The sequence below is a fragment of the Tursiops truncatus genome, chromosome 12 (assembly GCF_011762595.2).
Source record: "Tursiops truncatus isolate mTurTru1 chromosome 12, mTurTru1.mat.Y, whole genome shotgun sequence".
NCBI classification, from domain to species: Eukaryota; Metazoa; Chordata; class Mammalia; order Artiodactyla; family Delphinidae; genus Tursiops; species Tursiops truncatus.
This window is the reverse complement of record NC_047045.1, coordinates 62355535-62376679: the sequence shown is the minus strand read 5'-3', so window position 1 is coordinate 62376679 and position 21145 is coordinate 62355535. Positions and strand designations below refer to the sequence as shown.

General features: G+C 37.7%; 2 protein-coding genes across 26 annotated transcripts in view; one reads left to right on the top strand and one right to left on the bottom strand.

Annotated features, from left to right (window-relative positions):
• Window positions 1-21145, bottom strand: part of PDE7B (phosphodiesterase 7B) — a 475975-nt gene that overhangs the window by 34463 nt on the left and 420367 nt on the right. For all 15 annotated transcript variants that reach the window (XR_012324855.1, XR_012324856.1, XR_012324857.1 and 12 more), the window contains 5 exons: window positions 9856-10007; window positions 7793-7856; window positions 5784-5879; window positions 3629-3729; window positions 2056-2187 (listed from right to left, as the gene is read on the bottom strand). Coding sequence is in view for 12 of the 15 variants with exons in the window: in XM_033867764.2 (XP_033723655.1) it covers window positions 2056-2187; window positions 3629-3729; window positions 5784-5879; window positions 7793-7856; window positions 9856-10007 (545 nt within the window). In the remaining 3 variants the exon portion in view is untranslated. The remainder of the gene's footprint in view (window positions 1-2055; window positions 2188-3628; window positions 3730-5783; window positions 5880-7792; window positions 7857-9855; window positions 10008-21145) is intronic.
• The window catches only part of MTFR2 (mitochondrial fission regulator 2), a 233444-nt gene that overhangs the window by 84250 nt on the left and 128049 nt on the right, over window positions 1-21145 (top strand). For 2 of the 11 annotated variants that reach the window (XM_073789639.1, XM_019951558.3), the window contains one exon: window positions 1022-1256. The exons of 8 other annotated variants lie outside the window; for them this stretch is intronic. In XM_073789639.1, coding sequence (XP_073645740.1) covers window positions 1022-1123 — 102 coding nt within the window. In that variant the 3' untranslated portion in view covers window positions 1124-1256. Of the gene's footprint in view, window positions 1-1021; window positions 1257-6260; window positions 6808-21145 lie in introns of those variants that run through there. One more of the 11 variants, XM_073789640.1, reaches the window with a different exon arrangement.

Here is a 21145-nt window from a genome sequence, read left to right as displayed (position 1 = left end):
TTGGATACAAAGAACAGCATGGGGAAATTTTGTCTTCAGAGGCTTTAAAAAAAAGTTGTTTCTAGGTATGTATACAGAGATATCCATGCGTATCTTTGGCTTTAACTCCTCTAAACTTTTTCAAACTGGGATTAAGTTTTCTTGGATTTTGCACATATTGAGCATCTGAGTTTGAACCAGTGTCCAAGGGCTGGGATTATATTTTATTTATCTTTGTACTCCTAGATCCTAGTATATCATCTGATGCATGCAATCAATAGTTGCTAGTTCAAAATATACAAGACTGTATGTTGTGTTGAAAAGGCTGCAGAATTTGGTTGTATAGGAATGTTTATTTTTAACAAAGAGATTAAATATTATCAAAAATTATCTGTACTTCAAAAGTTTAAGGAATCCATTTATTTGAGAACATTTTTAGTATATGAACAAGTAATTGCAGTATCTTTCTTTTGAGAATCAATTTTTGTTAATTAGCAGTGAGTAGTTAATGAAATTCTACATTCTTGGTTTTTACATCTTTAACATCTGGCATATTTCTTTCTGACTTTCTGCCTAAATGTGCATTCATTACGTGTTTTATATACACTACACGTCAAAGCACAGCTTTATGATCCTTATTTTCATGTACAAATCAGTCAGTAGCAGTACATACTCTCTTAAACTCCATTGATGTGATCTATTTGATGATAAGAAATTAGAATTAGGTAAGCATTTACATTATATGGAAGTAGATCAAGTAGCCAGTCTTGTTGCTTGATTTTCTTTATTTAATTAAAGATATTTGAAAAGTCAGAATTAAAATATGACAGGAATAGAAAATCTATTTGGGAGCTCTCAGTTCAGTCATTCATTTGTTTTCCCCTGGTCAAATTTTTAATGTTTTCCCCAAGCAATAAATTTAGCTTCTGAGACTGTTTAGAAAGTTTACTTTTCATTTTATTTGTTTAGTTTTCAGCTCATCATCAAAAGTTTTTCTAAATTATGTCACCCTGTCCCCTCTTTATGGTCATTTCTATCCCAGCTCCAGGTGCTGGCTGACAGACCAAGAGAGCCGAGTGCTGAATTATGTCCCAGGGGATCCATAAACCTTGGAATGACAATTCCTACCTGGACCAAAAGCTAATCAACTGGATGGAAAAAAGCTCTGTTTCATGTTTCAGTTGTACTTTATCCTCAAGCTGCACTGTTTTGTATAACGCAACTGTTTTACGGGAATCCTTTAGAAATTCTTCCCATACTGAATTTTTTCAAAAGATGCACTAAAATTGAGATCAATGACTCCTTTGAATGCAATGATTTTGTTAATGACAACCAAAGGTCTCCCCCAAACCATGTTGAAAATTCTGGGAATAATTCATTTATGATATAGGGTTATAATATCTGAAGTAATATCATAGATAAGAGTTCTTTGGGCCAATCTACTCGTGCTGTTGAACAATTTTATAACAACAAAGTACGCCTATTGTCTTCGATAACATACCTCTGACTCAGAGGCCAAAATGTTCAGAAATGGCCCTGGAGAATATAGCCAATATTTTATAATAACTATAAATGAAGTATAATCTGTAAAATCTTTGAATCACTATATCGTATACCTGAGACTAGCATAATATTGTAAGTCAACTATGCTTCAATAAAAAAATAAAAACATGATTAAAAAAGAAATGGCCCTAGAGACGTAAATCTGAATTAGGATTGCACCTGGTAGTATCATTTATAGAAGTTCTACGAGGACTGGCTTCAACTGGCCATTATATATTAGATGGTTCCTATGGAGACAGATAGTCTCAGACCATGAGACAGTAGACTCAGGAATCCTGTTTGACTTAGAACAATTTCAAACCTGCTTCAGAGCAAATTGAATTCCTTGGATATCCTTGTAAACCAATTTAATCTTCCCTGGGGGACACTCTGAACCTATTTCAAACCCATGCTCTTTGGCTGTGGTCATCATTGAGGCTGACCCTGAATGAAGGCTATCTCCAAGGGTGAGATTCAGGCTACAGCACTGGGCCTAAAGCAGTTAACCATATTGTATCATGTTGGCTCCCTTACCTGATACAGGTTGGCAAGGTGGTGGTTTGTTTTGATCAAAAATGGCTGGTTTACCCCTGGATGGTCAACATCGTGGGCTGCGGCAGCCAGCAGTCCAAGCATGATGTCCAGAGGTGTGAGGGAGCTGGCGAGCTGTTAAAGAATTGAAAGGGGAGATTGACTGGTGTGTTTCCAAAAATAGGTTAGCATTTGTTTTGGCTAAATCGCACTGAATGAATCATCATAGTATCGTTCAGGCCTTTCATCCAGACCTTAACCTTCTGAAGCTGTCAATAAGGTAATAAAACCATGGAATTGCAGGAATAAAGAAAGGGCTGTGAGGAAAGGAATTAAGCAACTCAAATTGTGTAGCTCATCCAGGTGGCCTCCCCTTCCTGCTGCTACTGTCTTGTTTTGTTGTTGTAGTAGTATTACCTGTTGGCAACACTGCTCTATAGTGGGCGGGGAGAAGGCAGAGTCTAAAATCAGCCTTGCTCCTAGGAAAGCTGTAAGTGAAGGAAAAAGCTGAAGCCAAAGCGATGGAAAAAATCCCTTGTGTATTTCAACCATCCAATATATCACTGCCACTTCTTCGAATATGAAATCCACAGTGGGCTGAATTGCAAAATTTGCATATTTCTTCAATGTGTAATAAATAAAGTGGGGAAATGTGTGAGAATCTGTCTTTTTTTTTTTGGCTAGCTAGGAAAACAAGCAGGAAAATGGGAATCTAGTGTTAGCTTTAAATACACAACTGTGCAATCTATGCAATTTTCAAATTACTTAGGGATTAAATAACAAAACCTTTAATGTCTTTGGGATATTTTATAAGGATGAGGCATACCCAGTTTTGTCTTGGGAATGCCTATCTGGCATCTGTATATTTAGTGGTTGATGTTAAAACTGATTGAACTAAACAGAGTCTTGGACTGAGATATCATTTTCCTTGGATGTCCAGGGTTGGATAACCCTAAAAAAAACCTCATCCTGTATGTTTTAACAGCTAGGTTTTATATGGCTAAGAAATGCCTGGGTTTTAAGTAACGAGCATTACTATAATGTTTTAAATTTTGGATTAGTATTTTGCATCTAGGCATATTTTTAAAGAGGTTTTTGATGCTCACAATTTCTCTTGGGCCTGAATCAGGATGCCTAGTCGCCTCAGTAGGAAATGCAGCTGAGTCTTGAGGAGTTTTAATTCTATTTGTTGATCAAAAACCACGAGGTGGGAGACTTCCTAGAAAAGTTCAGTTCTGGTACTGTTTGTGGCAAAGGTTCAAGGCAAAAGCAGCTAACTTTTGTGATGGTTGAAGACATCTAGGACGTAGATTGTCATAGAGAGGGTTGTTTTCATCCTAATGCAGCCTTGAAAATATATAAATTATGAAACAGAACCTCTGAAAACTTACATCCTCTTTCATGACTATTATACAGTTTTCAGAGCTGATGCTGAAACCTTAATAGAAGCAATATGTATTCATGCTATAAATTGGCCCATAACCCAGTCGCTCTGATATGTCAGGTGATCTGGGACCCGGCAGGTAGTTTACATGGCATTTCCAGATGGCCGAGGAGGCAGCGGGTCTTGCCTTACCTTTGGCTCCTTTAGGTAGCAGTGCATGGCCTGGGTGACGTCGGCTGCGTGAACAGCATTGTGATAAGGGTTTTGGCTGTGGTAATCTTCTTGAACCATGACTAGGAGGTAAACAGATAACTCAATCAGCTAAACACAAAGGACATACTAGCTCAGACTTATTGAGGGTCCCTTTTGCTTAAAAATAACAGTGTCTCCAAAGTGTGCAGCCTGGGGATGCTTTAGAAATGGACACGATTTGCCAGCTTGGCAGTTCTACTGGGTTGATTTCAGTGGAGAAGGAGGGGGAGGGAAGAGGGAAGAAAGGCTAAAAGGATTTGTGAGGCCCTTGGGATTCCTCACCACCTTCATAAATCACCCCTCTCTGGCATTCATGAAGGCTCTCATTCATTGGAAAAATAAATATGTAGGAAAAGGGCAACTTTATTTCACACTATAGTTTAATTATTTAAGTTTGCTGCCATTTAAGAATAATGTGCCAATAAAAGAGGTTTCCTTTTAAAGAGACCTACTCTCATCCAAAGGTTGCTTTATCACTTAAGTAACAAATACTGACCAAAGCAAATCTGGGGATTCTTCAGGCAGAAATTCATAGATCCAGCTGAGGAATCCTTGGATTTATTTCTATCTTATTCAGATTAAATGATCATCTTTCTTGCCCTTCCAATCTAGGGACCGGAGTGTTCTTGGAACCAAATAGAGACACAAGGAAGGCAATTTGAATTTGCTATTTACAGAAGCTACTTGCCTGCTTCAGCTAATAACTAAGGCAATGTCTAGGATGCAATATATTCAGTGTGTATAGAATGTCCTGGCTTTCAAGTGTGGCTTTGTTCTCTCAGCCCAGCTATGACTCTGGCTCTGGATTCCAGTGTTATTTCTGTCATTGAATCTTTGCCTTTTCCCCATGTACTCTGGGTGCATACACACGTCCAAAGTATCTGTGCTCTCCCTCTTTTAGACAAATCAAGATTATTTGGCTCTATTCATGGCCATTACTTTGCTCAATCAATCTGAACACAATTAGCTTGAGGTTATCTGTGTTTCTGGAATGAGCCATGCTCTGGCTTGTTTCCAGTATTTCTGTTGTGCCACATGTACCTTTTAATCAGCAGGTTTATTTGACTATTATATGAACCCTGGCACTATTACTTATCTGTATTGGGCAAGTTACTTAACCGAAAGTTTCCTCCCTTTCCTTCTCTATAAAATAGGGATAACAACAGCTCTGATCTCAAAGAGGTGCTGTAAGGATTAGATGTGTTAATATATGCAGGTTCTTAGAAGACTTTCCAGCACATGTAAACACTACATAAGCCTGGTGGTTGCTGCTACTCTTGTTACCACCATCACCATTATTTTATCCTTGATGCGTCAAGTCAGCTTCCAAATGCAAAGCACTGCCATGTGCCAAGTCAAAGAAGCCAGGAACACACTACGAGGCAGAGGAAAGTCATTTGGTGACTAAAAATGTGCCCTGGATAATTCACTGGAAGATAAATAAGAAGATGCATGAAGTCAAATGAGATCTGGGGCTGCTTCTTGATGAGGAGAGATGGTGGAGTTGAGTGGGAAGACGGTAGGCTTTCAAATCAGACAGACCTGGGCTTGGACTGCAGCTCTGCCAATTATATGTTGTTGACCTTGAGCAAGTTACAAAACCTCTTTGTACTTCTCCTTACTTATGGGCCAAATGGTGATAATGGCCAACTTGCAGGGTTGTTGAAGCTGTTGTTCAAAATAACATACCAAAAGCCCCCTGCATACAGTGGGTGCTACACACATGGTAGTTCTTATCATTAAAAAAACGCCTGTTGAATATTTCAACAACTCATATCCAGAGTGGCATTATTTGAGGAATATTTTCTGGGATTTTGTTCATCCGTGAGCAGATCAGTAACTTCTGTGACAGTTATTTGCTCTTGAAGGTTGTCTTTACATAGCCTTTATCTCTTTTAAACATAACTAATCAGGTAAGCATTTTTTCCAGTGATTTAAATAAGTAAACTTATTTTAAAATTAAGATGAGATAATTTAAGACTAATATGAGGTCTTCATCTACCAGGCTATGGCTCTTGCCAATTTATGTTAAAGAATATTGTAGACTGCCATTTTTCAGGGGCAAGGGGGTAGAAATAAGGATAAAAGGACTTACCTAAAAACCTGTGTAAGGTCACCATATCTAACTTGAAGTGGTGAATGAGCCCATGGGCGTTGAAGAGGTGGCACAGCAGTGTTACCAGGCTGTTTCCTATAGGGGAACAGCCACCTGTTTTAATCCATTTTCATCACCATTAAAATATCAAGACTAGCAATAGGATCCAAAGTTTCTGTAATGAAAGTTCTCTGATAGGATCATTTCTTTTCCCCTTTAGATTTAAAATTATTCAAGTATAAAGATATTATTACTATGTTCTGGTCCCATATTTTCTCTTATTGTACAAGTAAAATTAACTCAGACCTTCTCCCTATACTAAAGGCAATGAAAACATTAAGAGTTAAAAGGAGTCTGCCTACTGCAGGGGGACACATACACGTGTGTGTGTTTGTATGGTTACTTTTTTAAAGACATAGTTTAATGGTCACTTGAAATGTGTCTTAAGTTGCTTCCAATTGACTCTTACATTTACAGGGGTATCTAAGCCACCACAGTGCCTATTCTTCTTTTGGAAAATCACCGAAGATGAAATTTGACTGTGAGATATTTTATAACTCAAGCCAGCAGAGGTGCAAAATTGAAGCTACAATAACTTGTAAGCATTCAAGAAATACTGTTCATTAGAGATAGGATTTTAAATATTAAAAGCATTATAAAGTTTATGAAAGACTTTGAAATGTACCAAGAAGATGACTGGCTGTCTTAATTGGAAAACTAGGTGTTGCCCAAGCACACTCTTCCAGGGTACCTGGTTCTATGTGTTTCTGTAGCTTTCATCATCTTTGAGCTATTTCACAACAATCAAAGTTGTAGATAACTGATATTATTGCAGATGATTCTTGGCTGTATACATGCAAATGAAATTAGTGAGGTGGAAATACAATTGATTTCCCCCTCCCAGTTTCTCACCTATTTACAAATTCATTTTGGCATTTCTTTCTGCTTTTATATGTATGGCTCTTTGAATATTCCTTTGAACTAGCTGTAACATTTTACTGGATCTCTAATTAATTGAGTTTAATAAAATCATTGATGTGATCACTTCATATCTTTATGAGAGTCGTGATTATACTCTCTTTTTAACAAATACCATTGAACAAATTCTTTTGTTCATGGTTAATTTCATATACTGGTCCCCATCTCTCAACTGATTTGAGCAAAGCGAAATGCAAGATTATGAGATACAGCTCTATATGGTCTAGTTATCTTTCCACAGTGTAAAGCTCAGTTTCATGGTCTTAGGCCGTATCTCTCTCCACTGTGTGTTGTTTGTCAAGAAACAGAATGGTGAGAAAACCATCTGTAATGACCTAAAACACAAGCCTGTAGATGATAGGACATGTGACGGTCAGCATTAAACGTGACGTCTTTCATTGGCTCCCTATTATCAGCATTCATTTAATGGGCAGATGAAAATATTATAGGATTTTGTTGTTTTCTTAAGGGAAGCCTCTATAGGCACAAAAATTTAAAAAGTGGAAACAATAAGAAGGTCTACTTTTCCCTTCAGCTGCAGCCTAAGTGTTTACACTCTATCCTCAGGAGTTGTTTTCTTCTCATGATGCCAAACATATCTGAACAATACCTGCAATGGGGCAGACTCACTCACTTAATAAAAGTGCAAAACCATTGGCCCGGTAAGAGTCAGGACTGATCAGATGTGTTTTTATGTTTCTAGTTTTCATTGACTCACAACAAACTCCTTCCTTTTGCATGTGGCCAAAGTATTCTGCAAGGAAGGAATCTAATCTGTGGTTTCTAAATTGCTTTGGAAACAGCAAGACCAGAAGGAAACTGTCTTAAGATTTGAGGTCCAAATTCAACCCTTCTTCTTCATTTGAACTAATTTTCCCTTGCCCTGGTCCTTCTTGAGTGGCTGTAGATTTATGAATGTGGGAAAAGAAAGAAAAAAGAACAACAGTGTTTAAAAATATATTTTGTTTTTCACAAAATTAATCCCACTTTAATGGTGTGTACTTTAGTGAGAATTCTTTTGGGTGACTTACCATTTGTCAAGCGATCAAACAAGAAAATGTCAAAATCCCACATTCCCACTTTGGAGAGCATATGCTGAAAAGACAAACAAAAGCCAGCACTCTCATGAATCATATCGGAGACTCAAATATTTACTTTGAGACATCGTGAATTAAACAATTAAACAGTTGAAAATAGCATACTACTATCTATGTACAACTGGTTTGTAGTAAGACAAATCTTACTCTGCAGCCTAATAACAACAGTGTTAAAGGGACAGGCTCCGGAATCAGACCGCCACATCCACTTACTGGCTGTGATACCTTGGGCAAGTTCCTTAACTCTCTGTACCTCGGTTTCCTAATTTGAAAAATGTAGCTGATAATACTATTGCTTCAGAGGGTTGTTGTGAAGATTATATAAGGTAAAACATGTAAAAGTGCTTAGAGCGGTGCGAGTACATAGTAAGCACACGATAGATACCTTTTAAAATTGTAGTTCCGTTAAGTCTCTACATCACAAACTACTATGCACTTACGGGAGGAGGTTTACAGTGAACTTAAAAAAAAAGAAACCTAGATGACTGATGAGCACACTACTCTGCTCAATGTGGACGAAATGTGAAATTAACCCCTGTAACAGACAGGAAACTGAAGTGTGGGCAATTGAAAATATTGGGTACTTTAAAGACCTACTGTTCAATGTAGACTTACTGTGCTATTTTTCTTTTTAATAATACCCCCTGATTGGAATTAGATGGTGTTAACTCTCAGACACAAAGTTGCAGTTGCTGATTCTATCCTCACTGTAGCTCCTGTGACTGCTTTCCTCTCCTCTCACAGGCCCTGCTTCCCGTAAGGACCAGCTCACTCTCCTCTACCTGCCCTTGAATGGCCTCCCTGTGTCTTTTGATAAAAATCCAACGGCCTCATGATGGCACACAAAGGCCTTCAGAACAGCATCAGAAAAATGAAGGGATAGTAGGTTTTTGGTGAAGTCTAGTTTGAGTGAGTTTTTATCCAAAAGTCACACAATTCTAAAGGCGGAGCCAAAATTTGACCTCTGATCCTGACCTCTGGTCTGTTGTTCTTTCTACATCTCACCGTTGTCCTTCTTGAGAGGTCCCCACAGAGAGTGCTCTGTCATGCATGCTGCAGCACTGGGAGCTTAGCCTTGCTTTCTCCTCCTCTCACCAAATGAAACAACCAACCAACCAACCATTCACTCAATCTCAGACCTTGGGCTGTTAGAAGGAGTGATATTTGCTTTCTTTTTGTAGACCTAATGTGGGGAATTAGTTCTTCTAACATTACTTGCTGCTTATTTCTTAATAGTATATACCATTAGAATGTATTTCTTAATTGCATATAGACAGCATAATATTCCTTATCATAGGAACTATAAGATATTACCTTTGACTTCTGTTTAAACTGAGGTGGTTTATTCCTGAAATTTAAATTCCTTTGGGAGTTTGGGCTAGAGATGATAACCTTTGAACTTTTTTTAGATTGTCACACATTAGATTTCTACCCTCTGTTGGATCAATGCATTGCAAAAATAGTTGTCAAATTAGTAAAATTTTTTTGAATAAATTAAAAATTATAAAAAAGACAGTGCACTGTATTGATAGCCTAAAGTGGAATTAAGAGTTGGTAATTACTGGGTTAATTTCAGGGTAGCTATTATGGTGAGATAATTCAACGGGTTAAAAAATTTATTCCTTCACTGGTAATCGGCCAGTCCAAAACTTCATTTTATTTAGTGTTGTGCAAATGTGTTTTGCACATTTATAAAAATCAAAATAGCTAGCATGTGCTAGGCATGAGTATATTAAGCATGCAAACATGCTTTGCCTTGTTTAATCCTTGTACCACCCCTATGAGGTGAGCGTTTCTATTACTTCACTTTATATTTAAGGAAAAAGTCCAGATGTGTTGAATAACTGTCCAGAGGCACAGAGCTCTTCAGTGACAGAAGTAAAGACTCAAACCTAGGTGCTATTGGGGGGTGGGGGTGGGAGGGATGGGGAGTAGAGGGGGGCACATGCTCTCAGCCACTGGCCTGGTATGAGGCGACAGAGGGGTAACTAGCTCACCCTTGCTTGTCCAAGGTAGTCTTCATCCAGCAGGTGGAGCGGCGCTTGCGGTATAATTCCACGAAGCAGCCTTGATGCATGGAAGTATCTTTGAAAGCTTAACAGTCTTTTCACCTTCTTTTTGGTGCCAATTTCCCCTGAGTGTGTTGTATCTGTGGAAAGTAATCAAATTCAGAAGTTATATATTTAAAAAGCCCCATTTTTCTCCACTATGTAAAACTACAAAATAAAGGAGAGAAATCCAAGAGATGCTCTCCAGTGCTTTCTTAATACAGACCATTTAACTCTGCATTTGCAATTTTTCTAGAAAAAATGGTATTTCGTATATGTTACATTCATTAAAATGAGATATTTCTGACTGATTTTGGAAGACATGAAATACATGAATTAAAAACTTCATTTTCTTATTAATGACGCTGGTAAACTTAGTGAGTGAATTCACATCCTTCTGCATGCATTTAAGGAACAGTTATGCTGTTTTTCCTGCTATACTGGAGCTGAGGTTCCAAAATTTAGAACACGTTCTCATCCTATCCTCTCTCTAGTCTGATGAAATCCTTCACCTGAATTAGAAGAGCTGAGAATACACTAGCTTAGACATGAGGAGATGTTTCCTAATGTCCCAGGACCATCAGCGGTAAAGGAATTAAAAATCTCAGCGCAAGAGTGACCTAGATTGCCATGACATGAGGCAGAGTGGGTGCTTATTTCTTGATGGAGTATATTCTCTTTTACTGGTGGCCATAAAAATCTGATCCTGTCAGTACAGATATTTTAATACTCCTGTCACATGTGCCTTTTAAAACTTGACTGTTGATTGTCCAGAAATACCCCAAGCACATTATTTGAATGTCTGTCAAGGTACGTCTCATCTCAGCTGAAATTCTCTGAATCACTCAGCCACATAAGTGACGTCTGCTGCCAATTTCAGATCTGGAGTCAACTGAACAGTCCTAGTAGGAAAACGTACAGTTCATATACAAAGAAATTTTGGGTTCTCTCGTGCCTCCTCCCATGTCCCCTTTTCCTTTATAGAACTCAAAATCACGGTGGATATTAGAAGCCCAGGAATCAATGGGCAAGGGTCTCCTTAGCAATGTGGCACTCCCCAAGGGCAGGGAGTGACCAAACTCAGTTTGTTACTTGGATTAATTATGCACGCAAGGACTTAATTCAGGGCAGACAACACCTACTACTTTCTGAAAATGCCACCTGATTAAAATTCTTTTTATTTTTAAAATGGTTCTAGATTTCATGTGTGGGGAGATGTAAACAAAAACATAAGGAGATAAGAGGCGTAAACTGAAGTTAGGTGCTTAGGCTTACATCAATATTAAAAATGGCATATATAGACTCAATTCTACTGATGGCTTCTCACTCATTTCTATTTGTTTATCAAGTTAAGGTACAGGATAAAGTGGTTCATTCATTAAAAAAAATGTTTTGAGGGGGGACTTCCCTGGTGGTGCAGTGGTTAAGAATCTGCCTGCCAATGCAGGGGACACGGGTTTGATCTCTGGTCCAGGAAGATCCCACAGGCCACAGAGCAACTAAGCCCGTGCGCCACAACTACTGAGCCTGTGTTCTAGAGCCCCTGAGCCACAACTACTGAAGCCCGCGTGCCTAGAGCCCATGCTCCGCAATAAGAGAAGCCACCGCAATGAGAAGCCCGTGCATGACAACGAAGACTAGCCCCCGCTCGCTGCAACTAGAGAAAGCCCGTGCACAGCAAGGAAGACCCAACGTAGCCAAAAAAAAAAAAAAAAAAAAAAATGTTTTGAGGGAATTCCCTGATGGTCCAGTGGTTAGGACTCGGCACTTTCACTGCTGGGGCCCGGGTTCAAACCCTGGTCGGGGAACTAAGATCCTGCAAGCTGCTTGGCATGGCCAAAAAAAAAAAAAAAAAGTTTTGGGCTTCCCTTGTGGCACAGTGGTTGAGAGTCCGCCTGCCGATGCAGGGGACACGGGTTCGTGTCCCGGTCCGGGAAGATCCCACATGCCGCGGAGCGGCTGGGCCCGTGAGCCATGGCTACTGAGGCTGCGCGTCCGGAGCCTGTGCTCCACAACGGGAGAGGCCACAGCAGTGAGAGGCCCGCGTACCGCAAAAAAAAAAAAAAAAAAAAAAAAAAAAGTTTTGAGTGCTACTAAGGAACAGGCACTGTTCTAGATGCTTGGTGAGATCCCTAGATCCTCCAGTGAGCAAAACACAGATCCCTGTCCTCAAAAGCTTGCGTTCTAACATAGAGAGATAGACAATAAACAATAAACAACAAAAAAGAAGTAATGTATAAAAATGTATTAGAAGCTGGTATGTGAAAGGGTGAAGGAAGAAACACAGGGAATGAGGGATCCAGGGTTCTGTGTTAGCGTAGTCAGGGTTGGCCTCATTAGAGGCTACGATTTGATCAAAATTGAAGGAGATGAAGGAGCTGGCCGAGCAGATATCTGGGGAAATGCCTTCCTTACAGAGGGACCAGCTCGAATAACCCTAGAGTGGGAACATGCTTGGTTGGCTGGCATGTGGGGTGAGCAGCAGTTCAGTGTGGATGGGGAGGAAAGGAAGAGGAAGGAGTAAGAGATGTGGTCATAGAGCAAAATGGGTGTGTGTGTGAGAATTATGCCCTGAAAGCTATTGTGATGGCTTGGGCTCTACTGTCAGTGAAATGTGAAACCACCACAAAGTTTTGAGAGGAAGAGTAATATGGAAACACTTAACATTTAAAAAGGGTCACTGTGGTTTCTGTGTTGAGAAGAGATTGTAGCAGCAAGCTTTGATGCAGTGAGATCTGTTATGAAGCTATTGGAATAATCCAGGCAAGAAATGACGGCCGGTTAGATCATGGGGGGAACAGTGGAGAGTAGAAGTGGAGGGATTCTGAATATACTTTGAGTTCCTTCAAGTTTTTGGCCTAAATAACTGGGGGAATGGAGCTACCATCACCTGAGATGGGGAAGCCTACAGGTGGAGCAGCTGTGGGTGGATTTCAGTTTTGTACATGTTGCATTTGGATGTCAATTGGAGATTCAGGTGAAGATGTCAAGTAGAAGTAAGTGGATATAAAAATCCAGGGCTTGAGGGAGAAGACTGGGTTTGAGATACAAATTTGGGAGTTGTCAGATGAGATTAACCTAGGGAGGGAGTGTAACTACAGATGAGAAAAGCATCAGAATCTGAGTTCTGGAGTACTTCAACTTAAAAGGATGTGGAGAAGAGTAGAGAGAACCAAAGGAGATTGAGAAGAAGTTATCCTGCGGAGATGGACGAAAACCAAGAGTATCATTTCCTGGAGGCCTAGTGAAGACAATATTGCAAGGAGGCAATATTTGATCCTCAGTTTCAAATGCTGCTAATAGATCAAGTATAATGAAGACTGAGAATTGACCATGGGTGTATACATCTGTCAAAATTCATTGAACTATGCCCTGAAAAGACCACATGTTATTTGTATGTTTAGAAGCAACAACACCCAGTAGCTACAGGCACATCTAGCACTCAAATTTTGTTATTTAAGTACAAGTTATCACTAAAATGAACCAGATAACCTTGGTGAAATGGCCAAGTCTAGGACTCGGGCAGGCAGAATCAAGATGAACTGTAACTTCTCGTAATGCCAGAAAATAAGGGAGAGCTCAAAAAATGGTGGGCTCATAGAAAAATGACAGAGGAGACAATGTGAAGGGGGTCCCTCTGAACAAATACGGGAAAAGCTGAAACTCAGCATGGATAATAGAAGAGTGGATTATAAACCATCGACTGAAAGAAGACTCCAGCAGTCCATACCGTTAGTAAGCAAGCGAGTAAATAAATAAGGGAAAGCTCTTCCTTGCAATGAGTGCTGACCAATAAGGTAGAAGAAATAATAAGAGTTAGTTACCATTTTGCAACCTTTATAGTAATAACTGATTCAGGCCAAGATCATTAATGGACAATAAAATTGTTAAGTGAAAGCTTAAAAAGCAACAGGATAATTACATAGCATCAAAGTATCTCTTCACAGATAACTTATTAATCGGAAAAGAAAAAATGGACAAATATAGAGGGGGCACCACCTTCACTAACTATTCAAAGTTAACATCACCGGTCATAGGAAAAGCTGGCATCTTACTCTTCCTGATGTAATTCACTGAGGACACAACATCACCTATTCAGTGTTCCTGCCCCAAATGCACATCCCATCCCCCAAAAGAGAAAACATTAGAAAAACCCAAGCTGAAGCATACTCTATAAGTGAACACTCGGCCTGTACTCTTAAAAAAAAGTCAATGTCATAAAAGGCAAAGAGAACCTCAGGTATTGTTTCATAATAATGGATACCAGATATAGTGCGCTAAATGCAATGCACGGCTCCAGACCGGATCCTGGATCAGAAAAAAATTTCCATAAATGACATTATTAGGACAATTTGTAAAATTTGGATATGGACTTGTGTATGAGATAATAATATCCTATCTATAAATGTCTTGAATTGCATAGCTGAACTGTGGTTACATGAAAGAATCCCTTGTTCTTAGAAAATACATGCTGAAATATTTAGGGATAAAGGGGCATGCTGTGTACAACAAACTCTCAAGTGGTTACGAAGAAAGTAGCAGCAAGGCAAATTGGGCAAAATACAATAATTGGTGCATCTGGGTAAAGGGTATATGAATGTTCTTTGCTCCGTTTTTGCAAATTTTCTATAAATCTGAAGTTATTTTGTAATAAAGAGTCTAAAAAGAGAGGGAATGGGAAGGGAGAAATCTGAGGCAATGACATGGAGTATATTCAGCTCTCAAGGAGTTTTGCTACGTAGGGGAGCAAAGAAACTTGGCGATATTTCTATATAGAACTATATAGAATGAAATCAAGTGTGTCAGTAAAGAAATGAAATTAATTATTCCTGTGTTATGTAAACCTAAAAGGAAATATCCATACAATGATCTATTCCTTTTTTTCTTATAGTCTATGAAAATCGCCCAATTTTAAAATACTAAAAGAGAATCTCCTGTGTGGCTGAGAGCATGCTGTGTTTACATAATAGAATGTAAAGCAAGCAACTTAAGACTGGATTATGGAAATATGCCACGAACATAGCAAATTGAAATTATGGATTATTTCTTTGTCAACTTCCATTCAGCTTTGCAGGTGGTATAATATTTTAAGCAGAGTCATAGTTAAGATAATGACACTTGTCATATACAGTAAGTATAGGTGATAGGAAGCAATGGTTTTTAGCCACTAAAATTATCATTTTGACTCAAATATTGCTAATCTAATGATGCTGTGAGCTGGAGATATCAAGTTGAGAGCCGTTTTCTTTCCTTAATCAAAGAGGAAAACAGCAAGATTCTCTCCTTCCCTACTTATTATTTTCACCTTGTCAAATAGATGATAGTCTACCAACATGATAATGTATATCTCTTTCAATCTTTATTTCAATTTTTGATATTTTTTGTCCTAATTTTTATTTTAAAAATATTATGTTAAAAAATGAAATATTTTAATTACTGAATTATTTGGTACCTTCTAAAATTTTGAGCCTGAGATAAGTGCCTCACTTGTCCCAACCTAGTTTTGGCCCTGTCTTGCATCTTTGCAGCAAAAGCTCAGATAATGTAAAATATATTTAATATTGAAATAAATCTATGTATAGATAGATTTATTTATAAAAACTTCTCATACTTAATTTTTTATGGTAGTGTGTAGGTTAAAAAAATGTAGCATATAATGTCATTCACCGTGAGAGTTTCAAAGTTTTGGAACCAATTAGCTGTAATGATGTGTATTGTTACTTGTGCAATTTCAAACTTATTGTCTGAGATGAGCAGGTAGATATCTGCCAAGTTACAGTATTCGTTGGTGGCCAGTATTTTCTAAAATACCAAGGCAAGTCATGACTATGCCATTTAGTACTGCTATCTGGGTTATTCCTTAATGCACAAGAAAATAATTCAGAAGTGATGCTGGGTGACCATTTATAAAAACAATAGGGCTTAATTTTCTTATGTGAGGACGTTCATAAAGCTAAATGAAAAATAAAATCCTCAAGGTAGCTCTCTAAAGAAGAAGAGCATTCCATAATGAAAGAAAAATAAATTTATTTTAAAACAATACTGATAACTAATTTATCAACTGTCATTTAGGGAGCATTTTGTGCTGTGAGATAACGGAAAAGTAGGGTATAAACCGAAGGTATAGTTGGGAGAAAAAATCCATATAAAGAACAAATTGTGAATAAATCACCATGCTGTATAATAATCCTAAGTATTACTTTTCGAAGTGCCAAAATGTTTTATACAGTTATTGAATAAGACCTGACACATTTGTTTCCAAAAGGACTTTCAGTGAATAACTAGCATATTTTTGCTTTTATTATTAGGGGTAAGTGATAGGCATTTCTGGAAAGAAATTTAAATGACTAGCTAAGCTAAATTTTGCAGATAGTTCAGTTAAAATCAGCTTGCAAAAATTTAAAGAATCTTAACAATGTACGTAATAATAAAATACTGGGTTTATTTAATACTTTTATATAATTAAACCCTTATTATTTAAAGGCATTCACAGCTATCTTAATGGTGTTTTTTGTTTGGATTTTGTTGTTTTATAGGCTATGGGTCTCCATAGTCTCATTTGGAACAGTTATAAAATGGTGCTCCAGAATGTTTCATTGCCTAATCTATGTGCACATTGACCCTGATTGTGAAATTCATTTTCTGTTCACTTGTTCGTTTACAAATTTCGCAAATTGTGCATATTAACACATTTCTGCACTATTTAGAAACTAATTTTAGGGTTATGAAGTTTATATTGGCACTGCTGATATGGTAAGTTTTAAATTTCACAAGTTGGGGTCGGCTTAAATGCAAAAAAGTTAATAAAAATTATTTTCATTTTGAGTATCTTCTCTATGGCATATTCTCTTTACGGGGGGCTGATAAATTTTGGTACTTGGAGAAATCTTAAACCTAGAATAAGTATCTGGGATAAAAAAAGTTATAAGCACACTTATATGATGAGGCTGTTTCTGTCGACTGTATACATAGTTCTCCAGCAATGTCTGTATCTACTGTTCCCAGAATTTGAATAGTTAGTAATTGGTGCAGAAGTAGCTCAGGTGATAGTAAGAACAAAAAGCGCTTTTAGGTTTAAATGAGCAGAACTTGCTTCAAGCAAACATGGAGACCCAACTCCACAAACCTAATATCAATACTTTCAGAGCATTAATTCTACTGAATACTTAAAATAATGTTATTAATAAATGCCCTAGGGCTTCCCTGGTGGCGCAGTGGTTGAGAGTCCGCCTGCCGATGCAGGGGACACGGGTTCGTGCCCCGGTCCTGAAAGATCCCACATGCCGCGGAGCGTTTAGGCCTGTGAGCCATGGCCGCTGAGCCTGCGCATCCGGAGCCTGTGCTCCGCAACGGGGAGAGGCCACAACAGTGAGAGGCCTGCGTACCGCAAAATAAATAAATAAATAAATAAATAAATAAATAAATAAATAAATAAATAAATAAATGCCCTAATCTGATAATTATTGTACTAATAATTATAATACTTATATATTATGTAAGTATTATATAATTATATATAATTGTTATATCATCATAATTATAATGAAATTCCTTGCTGGGTTAGTGGCTATTCATATGCTTTCTATATTCTTACAGGATTTTAAATATGTCGTACTATAGAGATATTGGTATAAATAACTTATTACTCCTCTAGGTCAGAAACCATCTTATCAAACTTTGTAACCCTTTGTATCTAGTGCATAATCTTGCTCATAATGGAAGCTCCATACAAAATTTGTTGCTTTAATCTGAATCAGTTCTCTCAATTAGTTTATAGAAATATCATTTTAAAATAATAAGCCAATTTGTAAAGTGTGATTCTAAAACTTACACTTGTACGTTAGCTTTTTTTGGAAAAATTTATTTATTTATTTTTGGCTGCATTGGGTCTTCATTGTTGGGTCTTAGTTGCTGTGCGCGGATTTTCTCTAGCTGCCGCGAGCGGGGGCAGTGCGCGGGCTTCTAATTGCGGTGGCTTCTCTTGTTGCAGAGCTTGGGCTCTGGGTGCGTGGGCTTCAGTAGTTGTGGCTCGAGGGCTCTAGAGCGCAGGCTCAATAGTTGTGGCGCACGGGTTTAGTTGCTCCGCAGCATGTGGGATCTTCCCTGACCAGGGCTCAAACCCGTGTTCCCTGCATTGGCAGGCAGATTCTCAACCACTGTGACACCAGGGAAGTCCCTGTACCTTAGCTTTTAAAATCATTTTCTCAACCCCGCAAACGGAGTTCCAGGGACCATGTCCTCCTGCTACTGCCATTTCCTGTGAGTGACCTCCACTATAACATTGTGCCCCGTGTGACTGCAAATTTATTTACACATCTTACTTTCTTATTAGGCTGTAAGCTCTCAGAGGCCAGATTCCTGCTAGTTTTCTTTGAATTTCCACAATATACTGCAAGATATAGGTGTTAAATATATGATGATGGAATTAAATAACTTTCCTGTGTCTGTGCTCCAGTTTTAAGTTCAAGAATGATGAGTCTTGGAGAAATCAGGTTGAGATTCTAGTTTTAAATATGTAGTTTTTAAAAAAGATGAAAAAAGTTAGTTAGTGTGATTTTAGGGGCCCTGAAGCACAAATAGCAGATTTACAGTATAGCTCTTTCTCTTTTATTGCCAATTCTACTAGTTTAGGATTCAGGATTCCTGCAAAGTGGGAAGGTTAGTGGAGTTGTCCAGGATGGCAATTTTCTTGAAAACATTCATGAGGGTTTTAAGATTGAAACAACCACATGCTAAGATGCAGTTTCCCTGTAGATATAATTTTTAAGTAGACTACTTTAAAAAAATGAAAAAAAACCTAGTAAAGAGGTTATGTGTAGAAAACAATATCAGTGGATTTCAGAAGTGTATAATGTGGACTTCTAGTTTTTTTGACGAGGTGCTGAATGAGACTAGTGCTCATTTCAACATGTATTAAAGACTTCAGTTTCATGTGCTTCAGTCAAATCCCAGCTTTCACAGATTAGTATCTCTAGACATTAAAGTCTCCATTTCTTCCTAAAATAACCAGATGCTTTAAAATATAGAAATGATATTATGCTTTTGATACATGATATATATAGAAAGCCCTAAAGACTCCATCAGAAAACTCTTAGAATAATTGAATTCAGTAAAGTTGCCAGATAAAAAATCAATACACAGAGATCTGCTGCCATTCTGTACGCTAATAACAAACTATCAGAATGAGAAATTAAGAAAACAATCCCATATACAATTGTAATCCCATATACAATTGTAATCCCATATACAATTAAAAAGAATAAAATGCCGAGCAATAGATTTAACGAGGGAGGTGAAAAATCTGTATACTAAAAATTGCAAGACGTTAATAAAAAAATTTGGAGACAAATAAATGAAAGGATATTCTGTGCTCATCAACTGGAAGAATTAATAGTGTTACAATTTACATACTACCTAAAGCATCCTACAGATTCAATGCAATTCCTATCAAAATTCTAATGACATCCTTCACAGAAATAGAACAAACAATCTGAAAACCACAAAAGATCCTGGATAGGAAAAAACAACATTGAGAAAGAAGAACAAAGCTGGAGGCATCACACTTGCTGATTTCAAACTATTTTACAAAGCTATAGTAATTACACAGTATGGTATTGGCATAAAAACAGACAAATAGATCAATGGAACATAATAGAGAACCTAGAAATAAACCCTTAACATATATGGTCAATTAATTTATGACAAAGGAGCCAAAATTATACAACAGGGAAAAGATTCTCTTCAATAAATGGTGTTGCCATTTGTGACAATATGGATGGACCTCAGGGGCATTATGCTAAGTGGAACAAATCAGTCAGAGGAAGACAAAGCCGTATAATCTCTCTTATATGTGGAATCCAAAAAAAAATCAAGCTCATAAATATAAGGAACAGATTGGTGGTTGCCAGAGGTGGTGGGTGGGGGTGAGAGAAATGGGTGAAGGGGGTATTAAATGTTAAAAAGAAAAGAAAATACCATGTCTATCCCGATCTTTCAAAAATCATCAGTGCTCATAAATGACCATATTTGTTTATTTTTCCTGTACATATTGCCAGCAGTCAGAAAATGGTGCATAGAAACTAATAATGACCAAAGATATTATTTCTCCTGTAACATGAAGTGTGGAGACTGTTCTCACGTGGGTCAACATATATTTAAGACAAAGTCAGTACAAGTGACCTTTGAGATCCTGGAGTAATTGGATTGAGATAAAATGTAAATTAAATTCCTTCTGGAGAATTTAATCTGGAGCATTTTCTAAGGTCTTTAATAGAAAAGTGAGAAAATCAGTTGTGATATCAAAAAACAAACAAAAATACACACAACGTAACATTAACAATAATAAATACACACACACACACAAAAGGAAAGAAACAAAAGGAAAACAAACCCAAACCAAAAGAAAACTCATCATTACCTTAAAATTTAACTTGAAGTTGGAAAATCAATTTGGGTTAAAAGGAGCTAAGTTATTTTAAGTTTTCTAAACTCAGGTCTTGGACAGAGATGTATTAAAGCTGCACATCATTAGCTCTTCTACGTATGACAAATACTCACGACTTCTTGATGGCTGTCACTAGAAGAAGAGTTTTGCTTCAACACTGCCACAGAGTGGGAAGAGGTGGAGGAAGAGGAGTCTTCTTTAAGGCAAAAGGAGAATTGTTTCTCTAGCTCTACTTTCTAACTTGTTTATTTATTTTATTTTATTTTTAAAAATTTTTATTGGGGTATAATTGCTTTACAGTGGTGTGTTAGTTTCTGCTTTATAACAAAGTGAATCAGTTGTACATATACATATGATCCCATATCTCTTCCCTCTTGCATCTCCCTCCCTCTCACCCTCCCTGTCTCACTCCTCTAGGTGGTCGCAAAACACCAAGCTGATCTCCCTGTGCTATGCGGCTGCTTCCCACTAGCTATCTATTTTACGTTTAGTAGTGTATATATGTCCATGCCACTCTCTCACTTTGTCACAGCTTACCCTTCCCCCTCCCCATATCTTCAAGTCCATTCTCTAGTAGGTCTGTGTCTTTATTCCTGTCTTGCCCCTAGGTTCTTCATGAACTTTTTTTTTTTCTTAGATTCCATATATACGTGTTAGCATACCATATTTGTTTTTCTCTTTCTGACTTACTTCACTCTGTATGACAGACTCTAGGTCCATCCACCTCACTACAAATAACTCAATTTCGTTTCTTTTCATGGCTGAGTAATATTCCATTGTATATATGTGCCACAT